General features: G+C 51.7%; 1 protein-coding gene and 1 pseudogene across 1 annotated transcript; both read left to right on the top strand.

Moving 5' to 3' along the window:
* The first annotated feature begins 2,986 nt into the window (after positions 1–2,986).
* LOC140896772 (olfactory receptor 10G6-like) lies at positions 2,987–4,888 on the top strand (annotated as a pseudogene).
* A 2,323-nt stretch (positions 4,889–7,211) lies between these two features.
* LOC140896637 (olfactory receptor 10S1) lies at positions 7,212–11,815 on the top strand. The gene is made up of 2 exons (XM_073308560.1): positions 7,212–8,122; positions 11,788–11,815. The coding sequence occupies exons 1-2, from the start codon at positions 7,212–7,214 to the stop codon at positions 11,813–11,815; spliced, it is 939 nt and encodes a 312-aa protein (XP_073164661.1).
* Positions 11,816–12,741: the final 926 nt, after the last annotated feature.

Below are 12,741 nucleotides of genomic sequence, written 5' to 3'. Positions count from 1 at the left end.
GGCCAACCCCCTTGCCAGGTCTTCAGTGGCTCAGCCCTCCGGCCAAGTCACACAGTGAAAAAACAGACCTGCTCCAGAGTAGCAAAGAGTCCATCAAACCGTCTGCCTTCACCCGGGGCTTCAGCCCGGTTGCTGGGCCTTTTAAATCCCACCCTTGGCTCAGGCTTCTAAAAGAGACTTGTCCTCATGTTGGGGCTTAGGCCCCTTTGCCAGTGGCCAGTGGAGGAACCCACCACGCTGGGTTCCAGCCCAGGGACCCTGTTCCCAGCCTCCATGTGCTGCTCCCTTTAATTAGCTGCTGCTGCTGCTTCCCAGGGCCCCTTCCCACCTCCTCCCTTCCCCTCCACTTGTTACCTTTGTGTTATAGTTCTCAGGTCTTCTCACTCGCAGAGCCAACAAATGCAACCAGAGCAGAGCTGCCATCCTCGATCCTCTGGTCCCAGCTGGGAACTGACCCACCAAGGCCCTGCCGCTCCTTTTATCTGAGCCCATGGGCTGAGATTGGCTGCTTCTCTGCAGCTTTTCTAGGCAGGAATTGAGGACCCAGCAGGAGGCCATGAAGACTTGGTACATCCTGGCATGGTTCATGACTCTCTTAGGCCCCTTTGAAGTGCCCAGTGATCAGCCACAGAGCCTACAGCCAAACCGGGAAGTGAGTCCTGGTCTCCTGAGTCACAGCTAGCCCACAGTAAACCATTTACACAGGGTAACAGTGAGTTCGACTGGTCCTACAAAGACCAGGAGCGATGCTGTGTGTCCTTGAGCACCATCTACCTGCACTTTGTCTGATAACACACGATCGACATGCAGCGAGACAAGGCAGGGGAGGGAATATCTTTTGTTGGACCAACTTCTGTTGGTGAAAAAAAGACAAGCTGTCTAGCTACCCAGAGCTCATCTCCAGGTCTGGGAGAGGTATGCAGCTACAACAATGCAAACATCCACATACAGACAGAGATGGTCCATTTACAGAGCACTCTTGTAACACAGCCAGCCGTTTTGTCTCCCCCATGAGTATTTGTTGGGGATTGGTCCTGCTTTGAGCAGGGGGTTGGACTAGATGACCTCCTGAGGTCCCTTCCAACCCTGTGATTCTATGATTCTATGAGCATCTTTTGCAGGTGCAAATGTCGCTGTCCATTTGTAAAAAACCCTGGCCCATGAGAAGGTCATGCAAGCCTGTATCAAAAGCCTTACTAAAGTCTAGGTATACCGTATGCACTACTTCCCCCCATCCACAAGGCTTGTTACCCTGTTAAAGAAAGCTATCAGGTTGGTTTGACATGATTTGTTCTTGACAAATCCATGCTATTGCTTATCACCTTATTATCTTCTAGACGATTGCAAATTGATTCCTTAATTATTTCCTCCATTATCTTTCTTGATACAGAAGATAAGCTGACTGGTCTGTAATTTCCTGGGCTGCCCATAAAAGCTTTATCAGCGGTGGTTGCTGGCTTCATTCTTGCTGGATACAAGCGGGGAGGGGTGGCCATTTTGGAAAAGGGCAGCTCATCTGAGAGAAGCTGTTGTTTCACTTCCCTTGAGAGCTAAGGGGAGTGAGGCCATTTTGAAAGATGGAAATTCTTTGTGAGTGCTTCAAAAGGAGAAGATTTTATATGCTAGCAGATAAAATGCCAGTTATGAAAAATAGCCAAAATTAACATTTTTATATATATATACAGAGAGAGAGAGAGAGGGAACTCAGAGGGAAGGAAGTGGAAACCTAGATTGTGGGGGGACAGGGACAAGAGGGAAAGGAAACATTGTACGTGCATAGACAGAAAATAGAGGACTGCAAGAAGGAGTGGAACTGGTGTGTGTGTGGAGAGGAATGTGGGATGCTGGAGGGAAGGAACTGGTGTGTGTGTGTGAACACGGGGTGCAGGAGGGAGGGGAAACTGATGTATGTGTGTGCAAGGGAATGTGGGGTACAGGAGGGGGGTGGAACAGGTGTGTATTTGTGTAGGAGAATGTGGGGTATAGCAGGGAAGGGGATATTGGTGGGGTGTGTATGTGAGAGGATCCCTGCTATACTGAGCCCCTGCCCCACTCCCTGCAGCACAGCTCCCCATAGCAATGCACCAGGGCATTGGGTTCAGCACTGACTGCTAGTGGACAGCTCCCTCTACTGAGCGCCCTGCCCCACTTCCCTGAAGAACAGCACCCCTAGCATCATATTGGAGTATTGCAGTCAGCGCTGATTCAGAGAGGAGAGCACCCCCCAACAGACTCACCACCCTAGTTCCTGCAACACAGCACCCCCTAGTGCCACCTTGGGTTCAGAACGGACCTGGAGGGGAGAGCAACCCCTGCTGACCCCCCTCATCCCATTGCATGAAACAAAGCGCCCCCTAGTGCCATTCTGGAGCATGGTGGTCAGCACTTACTGGAGGGGAGAGCACCCCCTACTGAGCCTGTACCTCACACCCTGAAGTCCCACACGGGGCCATTCTTTTAAGATCCATGGTCTCCTTTAACAGCTAAGTCAATGCTCTGTCGCCTTCATTTTTGCCCCAAACACCATTTCTAATGATGACCATTGGGGTTTGCCAATGGGTGACGTCATTACTTGCTTGAAAATACAGCAAATGTCCACAGTTTAATATGAGTGGCACTGGGGGGAGAGAAATACATGAGGGGGAAGAGGCGAGAGCACAGAGACAAATGCAGGAGGCAAGCCAGGTTAAAAGAAGCTGCAGAGAGAAAGGACACACCAGAGCTAAGGGCAAAATTAAACAGAGTGGAGCAACGATGCATAGAAACAGAGAAACTGCCAGAGACGATCAGCACCGGGACCCACCTAGCTCAGTCTCCCACCATGAAAGGCAAGTTCACAAACTCTGCAGCCAGCAACTCTGGGATGATCTCCCACAGGGGACATTTACCGCGAGTCCCTGCCTGTTTGGGCTGGCATCACACTGGAGCCAAAGCCACCTCCTGTGTGAAATGTTTGACTGGGGGGATTTAAGGGAGATCTCAGAGCATGGAAGAGAGCAAATGGGAGTTGCTTGAAGACCAAGCCACGCACCCCAGCTGCAACACACTCCAGGTAACTGTATCCAGAGGGGCAGCTGCAGGACGGGTCTGTCACCTGTTTCAGCCTATCTCTGCTGCTCTGCCTCACTACAGGGCCAGGTTCCTAGCTGGTGAAAATTCCCATTTCACCCCATGGCAAGTGAGTCCTTCATGCCACAGAACAGCCACTCGCTCCTTGATGGTGGCCTGAACTGGCTATACCAGGGGAAGGGCAAAAATCTCTGCAGGGGACAGTTCCAGTATTGACTTTCCAGAGCATTTTTTTTCCCTATCCCAGGTCACTTAGAAGTTGAGTTTGACCCCAAAGTGGGAAGTTTTATCCCCTTCTGATCTGTGGAGCTCCCCGGTTGAAATCCACACCTGCGCAGTGAGGCCAGCATGAGGACTAGACACCAAAGTCCTCAGATGGGGGCTTTAGAAAGACTTCCTGTGTGGGCTGCAGGGAGTTAGAAGATGAGGAGGGGACGCTAGGAGCAGGACTCCTGGGTTGTAGGGTTGTAACCCCAGCCCCGGGAAGGAAATGGGGTTCAGTGGGTAAGATTGGGGGTGGGGTGGGGCTTCTGGATTATTTTCACAGCTCTGGGTGGTGAGTGAGAGGTAAGGGGTGAGGAGGGGATGTGAGTCAGGTCTCCTGGGTTATGTTTCCAGCTCTGGGGGGTAAGTGGAGTCCAGGGGGTTAAAGCAAGAGCATTTGGTTGCCAGGACTCCTGAGTTCAGGTCCCAGCTCTTGGAGTTGAGCAGGGTCAAGTGGGGTAGAGCAGAGGGGGAGAGGCTGGGAGTCAGGGCTTTTGGGCTCGATTCTTCTCCTGGCACAGGAGTGACTCTTGTCCCAAATGCCCCTGCAAAGATCATCCATTGCTTCTCTGCTCATTAATCATTAACACCAGGGTTCACCTTCAGGGACACAGGCTGAGTGAACGGAGTGTGTGAACCAATCCCAGCTGACTCATTTCATCCTGCTGGGGCTCCCATAACCCCCAGAGCTGCAGGTTCCCTTGTTCCTCTTCTTCCTCCTCATCTACCTGTTGACGCTGTGTGGGAACCTGCTCTTCCTGCTGGCGGTGGCCTGGGAGCACCAGCTGCACAAGCCCATGTACTGGTTCCTCTGTCACTTGTCCTTCCTGGACATGACGGTCTCCTCAGTGGTGGTGCCCAAGGTGGTGGCCGGCTTCCTGCCGGGCGGCGGGGACATCTCCTTCCAGGGTTGTGTGGCCCAGCTCTTCTTCTTCTGCTTCCTTGGCTGCACCGAGTGCTTCCTCTACACGGTCACGGCCTATGACTTCTTCCTGGCCATTTACAAGCCACTGCACTACAGCGCCATTATGAACCACAAAGCCTGCCTGTGCCTGGCAGTAGTGACCTGGCTAGGAGGCTCCCTGCACTCCACCATACAGACCGCACTCACCTTCCAGCTGCCCTATGGCCAAGGGAATAGGGTGGGATACATCTTCTGTGATATCCCAGCTGTTCCGAAGCTGGCCTGCGGGGACACGGCGCTCAACGAACTGGTGACATTTGTGGATATTGGCTTCCTGGCCTTAACATGCTTCCTGCTGATCCTGACATCCTATGTCTACATCGTCTCAGCGATCCTGAGGATCCACTCAGCCGAGGGTAGGCGCCGGGCCTTCTCCACCTGCATGGCTTATGTCACCGTGGTGGTGACCTACCATGTGGCTGGGTTATTCATCTACCTGAGGCCAGGATCCTGACACCCACTGGATGGTGTGGTGGCTGTATTCTACACCACTTGACTCCACTCCTGAACCCCCTCATCGACACGCTGAGGAACAAGGAGATGAAGGATACCCTGATGAGACTGGGGGGCAGGAAACTGCTGGGGCCCTGAGCTATGATTATCCTGCTTCTAGCAGGAGCTTCCTGAGAACTGACCAGGGAGAGAGGGACTTGGAGACAGAAATCAGGCCTCCCCTGTTCTGCCTCTTTTCTGTGGAGGAGCTGGGGTCAGTGGCTTGGAGTAGGAACAGCTGAAAGTCCATTGCTCATTCTCCTCAGTCCTCACACACACAGGCCTCTATACAACCCCCCAGGAACATGCGGTCCAGGCAGACGGGGACATAAAATGGAGGCTTCTGGAATTGTTGTAACATGCCATAGAGTCTATGGCCAGATGGGACCATCAGCACAGCCAGTCTGCCCATCTGTATCTCGCAGGCCACCAACCCCTCCCAGCATCCTCCCACTAAAGCCAACACATGAAATTAGACCAAGACATTACATCCACAGGCAGAAAACAGGAGTGACTGAGGTGCACCATTTCCTGGGGTGGAGGGTCCCTGCACTGGTGGGGGTTTGATTTAGTGAGACATATCCAGGTGGCCATGGCAGAGGAAGGCCGGAAAACCCCGCCGTCACTGCCTGGGGGGAAATTCCTTCCCAGACCCACATAAGATGAATGTGGCAAGACCTATTTATCTAGGTTGCTCTCATCGGCCAGCTCTGCGGCTGCCCTGATTCAGAGGTGCTGCTATGACTCCAGCGATGCTCATGGGGGTCCGGCCACATTGACACCAATGGAGCTCTGGTGGATTTACACGAGCAGGGATTACCCACTGCTACTCTAGCAACGGGCTTCCCCCAACCTTAGCTGGGCTGCTGCCCCGCAGTCCCAACCCAGAGCCCCCTATAATCTGAGCCCTGGGATTCTCCCCACAGTGCCTGGCCTGTTTGAGCGTTGCCCTGCTGGGTTTTCACCACTAGATCATGCTCCATGCAGACTCATCCCAGTAAAGCTCTGGAAGCTGCCAGAGGCACGTTAAAAGGATCTCTGTGTAGCTAGCAGCCACGCAGCCCTGGGTAGCGAACGCCAGGCACTGAGCGAAGAATCCCGATGGGATGCCTGCTCTCCCCTGCTGACAGGCCTGGGAACGGGACACCTGGGGCTAGGCTTCGCCTGGATTTGCATCAGACAGTTAGCTCCCAGGAGCGTGGTGAGCAGCGTACCCAAGGGTGAAAATATCATTCAAATACTTGGCTGACTCAGGCACTTTGCCACAGCGGAGACAACGAAGCGGCTGTTCCTCATCCCGGTTCCGTGACAGTGGTGAGTGTGTCTGAGCCGGGGAACGGCTTTTCTTTAGGGACAGAGGGACTGCCAGACCAGGTTAACCCAAGGTCCATCCAGCCCAGGCTCTGATCTGAGGCTCTGGTACCAACTCTTTCATAGGACGCATGGTACAAGAAACCCTACAGAGGGGAGCTAAGAGTTCATCTGCCTCTAGTGGGTCCTTTCTCCCTAACCTCTCCCAGTTTGGGATCACCTCATTCCCTGATCAGGAGAGGATACCCCCTTTCCTGCTTTGTACAATCCCCCTAATTTCATGCTGGCTGTCATCTGTGCAGGCGCTCTGGCCATTGACTTTCCTGCGTGGGCAAGTGTGGGAACTGGAACTGAAATCATGCAATAGATACACGGGCCAACAGGGTCAGCTTCCAGCATCGTTCAGTGGTTTGTGACACTCGGCATCTCTCCAGCACGCCCTTCCTGCATCCAGCAGGCTGATGATGGGTGACAAGAGGAGAACTAGGCTAGATGGATACTGTGCAAGAGAGAACAGTGGTGTGTATAGGGGTAGATAGAGAGAGAGATAGATAATCTATAGTGATTGGTCAGGAGGTGACAGACTGGTAATCAGGCTATTTATCTACCTACATTAGCAGGACATTGTTCACAGATGAGGTGAGAGGAGACAAGATGAGAGGAAGGACAGTCCAGCAGTGAAGTCACGAGCCATGGATCTGAGAAACCTGAGTTTAAATCTCCTGCTCTGATGCGGGCTTCCTGTGTGTCTTTGAGCTGTTCTGTGCCTCAGCTCATAGGCTGTAAATCCAGGGATGCTAAACCCTGGGAGAGGTATTTTGAGGAAAAAATACATTTAAAAGTCTGAGGTTGTCACATGCAACAGTCACAGGGTCTAGATAGATACCGGAGGGGATGAATAATCGCTGTGCTTTGCCTTGCAACGAGGAGCCGGTGGGAGACTAGTGTGAAAGGACCTCTGAGTTATGGTGGCATGTTACTCCATTGAACTGAGTGTGGAAGAGAGAGAGAGAGACAGAGAGACAGACAGACAGACAGACACATACTGGGGTAACTTCTGCTCTGATTCGCACTGCTCTAGCTACTGTTGCTCTGCACAGGGGGGAAGCAGATGGAGCCAGGAAACCAAACGCCAGTGACGGAATTCATCCTGGAGGGTCTCCCAAACACCAGGGAGCTTCCCTCTCTCTTCTTCCTCCTCTTCCTCCTCCTCTACCTGCTCACCCTGCTGGGCAACATCCTCACCCTGCTGACTGTGCTCTGCGATCCTCGACTCCATGCCCTGCCCATGTACTGCTTCCTTGGCCACCTCTCCTTCCTCGACGCCTGCCTCTCCTCTGTCACCGTGCCCAAGATCCTGGCTGGCTTGGTGGGGCCCGGTGGCAGGGCCATCTCCTTCGGCGGCTGCGTGGCGCAGCTCTACGCCTTCCATTTCCTGTGCAGCACCGAGTGCTTCCTCTATACGGTAATGGCTTACGACCGCTTCCTGGCCATCTGCCACCCCCTGCGCTACAGCGTGGTGATGAGCAGAAAGACCTGCCTGTGGCTGGCAGCTGGCACTTGGCTCACCGGCTCAATCCATGCCATGATCCAGGCCTTCCTGACCTTTCGCCTGCCCTACTGTGGCCCCAATCACGTGGAATACTTCGTCTGTGACATCCCCGCCATGCTGAAGCTGGCCTGCGCCAACACAGCCATCAATCAAGTCGTCATTCTGGCCAACATTGGGGCAGTGGTGGCCGGCTGCTTCCTGCTCATCTGCGTTTCTTATACCTACATAGCCTCCGCCATCCTGAAGATCCGCACGGCCCAAGGGAGGCAGCGGGCGTTCTCCACCTGCAGCGCCCACCTCACCCTGGTGCTGCTGTACTATGGGCCCCCAGTCTTCATATACCTGCATCCCTCTTCGAGTCAAGCATCCGACGGGGTAGTGGCTGTATTCTATACTGCAGTCACCCCTCTGCTGAACCCCTTTATATACACCCTGAGAAACAAGGAGATGAAAAAGGCCTTGAGGAAACTGATTTGTGGACAAACACTTTCTCTGCATGCATAAGATAGATCCAACTCCTGGGAGACTTGCAAAGAAGCCCAAGGACACAAGGTGCCCATCTCCCATGAGTGCAGGGTTCTCCTAGACCCTTATGGTAGGCCAGCCAAAATTTCTCTTCTATCTGGCCACTTTAGGAGGTTGTCATCTTCAATGCCATTCACTCCCTGAGGCTAGCCAAAGCTCTCCAGTCAGCACCTAGATTATTGTTCACAGTCTGAGCTCAATGGTGGTAGTTTTTCAAGGTGGAGGAGTCAATGAGGAGGTGTCTCTCTCCCAGTGTGGGGGCTCAGCTGAGTTTCCCTGTAACAACAGTGTAACCGGTGAGGATCTAATCGCCTGGTACAATCAGCTCCGGGGCTGCCCCACCAGCTGTTTCCTCGGGCTATAACTCCTCAGAGAAAGCAGGCCAGTTCAAACCGTTCACTGACCCATCCAGCCAGTCCCTGCTGCTGCGTCTCATGGGCATGGAGATGGACTAGTTCAGCATTGAGTACTGTGCTGGGATTGACACAGCCATGGAAACTAACCACCCCAACTCTCTGTCATCGCAGAATTAAGGGTGCCCAGTGCACGGCGAGTGGCTGCACTGAATTCTGCATTAATCAACTTTTTGGACAGTTAATGTTGATTTTCTGCTTCCCTTGGGGTTGTTGGGAGGCTAAATCCATGACAGATTTGCGAGTCGCTCAGACATGTCATCAGTGGGGTGAGCTGAGTCAAATCAACTCAGCGTCACTTTGCTGTATTCTGAATAAAGGGACCTGAGTGATAAGATATGGAGTAGAAGTGAGTTTCCCCAGGGAACTGGATGAAGTGCTCTCCCAGAGCTGGATCAGCCAAGTGGAACAGGCTTTGGAAGGAATCCCAACAACCGGAGACCCTGTGGTGCCTACTAAACTTCCTTTGTCCTTTGCCTGCAGAGATGTTAAAAGTGACGGCTTCATTGCAAGTGACAGGTTTCAGAGTAGCAGCCGTGTTAGTCTGTATCAGCAAAAAGGAAAGGAGGACGTGTGGCACCTTAGAGACTAACCAATTTGTTAGTCTCTAAGGTGCCACAAGTCCTCCTTTTCTTTTTTCATTGCAGGTCGTCTCCTACAACATGTGTGAACCCCTTATGATCAAGTGTCTCATACAACATATGACCTGAAGAGAAGTGACAGTCTGACCATTTTAACTATTGCCGAAGCTGTGTTATCTTCCTTGGGGTTTTATTCTTTTACTTATTTCGGTTGTATCTGGAAAATAGCAATAATAAAACTCCAGACCATTGAAATCAATGGGAGGATCTGGGCCAAAGTTCTTTGTATTTAGCTGTGACACTATGGTTCCCTCCTCCAGAGGTGGGCAAGAGCTCTGTCTAGCTCAAAAGCTTGTCCCCTCCACCAACAGAAGTTGCCCCAATGAAAGGTGTTCTCTGACCCACCTTTTCTCTCTCAGATCCTGGGGCCACCATGGCTACAACAAGGCAAACAATATCTCATTTATCCATCGAGCTCCCTTATTTCGTCTCACTCATACAAAGAGAATTGAAAACTAGCTATAACAATGACTGCAGTACATTTCTTCCCCGTGGAATCCTGTCTTACATTTATTGGATGCTGAATGTTAATAAAAACAGATACCTTTTTTCAGTAGAAAGCCTTTGCAAGGCTTTAAACAGCATTTCCAGTTGTTGCCTGATTCTTTGTAATGATTAATCATAGCTGGATTGATTGCCAGTCCTGAGGATTTTTCACCCAAAGACTTGAAACTGCTTGGAAAATGTTATCTAAATAACCCACCTGTGAGGTGCCTCGTTGCCTTTTGAAGGGTAGCCACCTCTGAGGTGGGACACTGTGGCTGTTTTACAGTGCACTATAGCGGTGCATTACTGTAGAGGAAGAAGAGCCCTGTACCAAGTTCAGACCAAAAGAGTGAACAGAAGAAGGCAGAATGAGACAAACTGAGTCTGCGTTTGGGCTGGACACCAGCTCTAAGGAAAAGTGACAAGGCGACTAGGAGCAGAGAGTTGGTTTCAAGTTTAACCCAAAAGAGGGAAATTCCCAATGCATCATGCCCCCTAGCACCACATTGGGGCATTGAGGTCAGCACCGACTGCGAGGGGCCAGCGCCCCCTACTGGACCTCCCACCTCACTCCCTGAAGCACACCGTCACACTGGGACTCAGAGCCATTCCCCGGCAGGGTCAGCGCCAGGAGCGGGAAGGGAGTTCAGAGTCACTGCCCCATTTGACACTTGGCACCTCCAACAAGCAATACAACAGGGCTGGGAGCTGGTGCCCGATGTCTTGGTGTTTCCACTAGTATGTGCCCTGGGAGTGGGGTGGGCCACTGCCAAATACTTTTACTGAGCCAATCGAATGCCCCCTTTGCGCTAATGACCCTCAGCCATTAGTGGACTGGAACCAGTGCCCCATATGCCATTCCCATATTCACTAGCTCAGGGCCAGATTGGAGCTGGGGTGGCAACCCTTAATGGAGAAAGGCCTCATATCCTATTCCTAACCCCCTGAGCCAGCTAGACCCCTTGGCCTTGGGCCAGATCAGAGCCAGCTGCCCCTAGAGTGGAGAAGCCTCATATCCCATTCCCCACCCTGCACCACCATCCGAGCCAGCCCGTCCCCCTGCTCTAGGACCGGATTGAAGCTGGTGCCCCCAAGAGGGGGAAGGCCCCGTATCCCATTTCCAGACCACCCATGAGCCATCTGGCTGTCGCAGGGTGTTTAGCTGTGACGTGCTACTCTGTACTTGTCTTTACCATCCATTTGTGAGGGATTGTTGCTGAGAAATTCTCCACGGAACCCGGGTCCATTTCATTGGCCGGAGTAAATCAGCGGAGTCCCACTGAACTCGACTGGTCTTCGGCTGATTTACCCCAGGTGGGGATCTGGTGTTAGATGTCTGCTTCTGCTTGTTACATTGTAATTGTTCTCCAGGGATTTTTGGCCTTACTAATGTCTCACCTTGACTTAGCTCCCCTCTGCACGCAGTCGGGTTTCATTTACACTCACTGTTTGCCAACATTTCTGCTGCGGCTAACAAGCCCCATAGGGACAATAATTCAAAGCTCTCCCTAATTAGCCCTGGGGATTACACACTTTGCAAGCAGGGAGCAAAGGCAACAATTAAAAAGTCAAAGCAGGGAGGAACTGCAAGTTTTTTAACGAGCCTCAGTGGGTACCAGAAATCACGTGGTAACACTTTGACCAAGCAACAGGGAAACACACCTCACAGCTCCTTAAAACTCTAGTTACAGCTGTGCAGCTTTGCAGATCTGTCTGCTTCACAGCCAGCGGCGGGCCGGAGGCTCAGCAGCCGTATTGTGGCTACTCTGGTTTACACCAGCTGGGGATCTGGCACCACGGAGTTTATTATAACTACACCAGTGCGCCCAGCTCCAGGTGTGGCCCGTTGACTCCAATGGTGCGAGGCCGATTTCCAGCCACGGGTCATCCGGCCCCTGTCTATTCTGGGCCCTTAATTCTAAATTCCCTCTTCTGTTCATTCCCTCTGGGGCACCTGGGATCGCCACTGTCGGCAGACAGGACAAAGGCAAGATGGACCTTTGGTCTGACCCAGTCTGGCCGTTCTTATGTTCTTATGTACTTTTTATGACGACAAAACTGTTCTGTGTAGAAGGATAAAGTGTCTCACACAAAATAAGAAGAGAGATGACAGACTGTCCATTTTTACTGTTGCTGCAACTACCAGGGTTCCATTCCGTAGGGCAGTGGTTCTCAGCCAGGGGTACACGGGGGCAGGCAGAGGTCTTCCAGGGGGTACATCAGCTGAAATGTCAGTACACTATTTATATTCCAATTGATTTGTTTTATGGTTAAAAATGAGAAAGTCGGCCCTTTTTCAGCAACACTTGTGTGTTTTTATGTCTGATTTTGTAAGCAAGTTTATTTTAAGGGAAGTGAAACTTGGGGGTACACAAGACAAATCAGACTCCTGAAAGGGGTACAGTCGTCTGGAAAGGTGGAGGGCCACTGCCTGAGGGCTTTATTCTGTTACTTTTCTCCATAATCTCAGCACCTCCCATATAAAAAAAGCGGGAGGGGTGATACTAAATGAGAACAAGGACACTGCTGATGGGAGCCAGGGTGTGCCTCGGGAAAGCAGGCCACTAATAACAATGAGACTCACGTCTTAGATCTCCCAGGCTCTGGCCTTGTGTTTTAACTACAAGGTTGCTATTAGCACCCTATCCGCTCTGGACAAAGCTGAACACCCGGATGCAGTTCCTTCCCCCCAGGTTAGTTTTATACAATGAACGATAGGGACCGACACCTTCTGAAACAGGGAGTTTAAGGCCAAAAGGGACCCTTAGATCATCTGGTCTCATCGCCCACGTCACACAGGCTGGAGAGGTTCTCTCAGTAGCCCCTGTATTAATCTCAATAAATTGCGCATGACTAAAACATCTTCCTGAAGAGCCTCCAGTGCGGATCTGAAGACTTCAAGAGATGGGAAATCCACCCCGTCCCTTGATAGTTGAGTCCAATAGTTAATCACTTTCACTGTTAAAACAAAACAAAACTGTAGGTCTTATTTCTGAGCTTGGAAGGATTCGATTTTTATTGGTA

Source organism: Lepidochelys kempii, chromosome 13 (assembly GCF_965140285.1).
Source record: "Lepidochelys kempii isolate rLepKem1 chromosome 13, rLepKem1.hap1, whole genome shotgun sequence".
Classification (NCBI taxonomy): Eukaryota; Metazoa; Chordata; order Testudines; family Cheloniidae; genus Lepidochelys; species Lepidochelys kempii.
The sequence above is the reverse complement of the archived record's forward strand: the minus strand, read 5'-3'. Positions and strand labels throughout refer to the sequence as shown.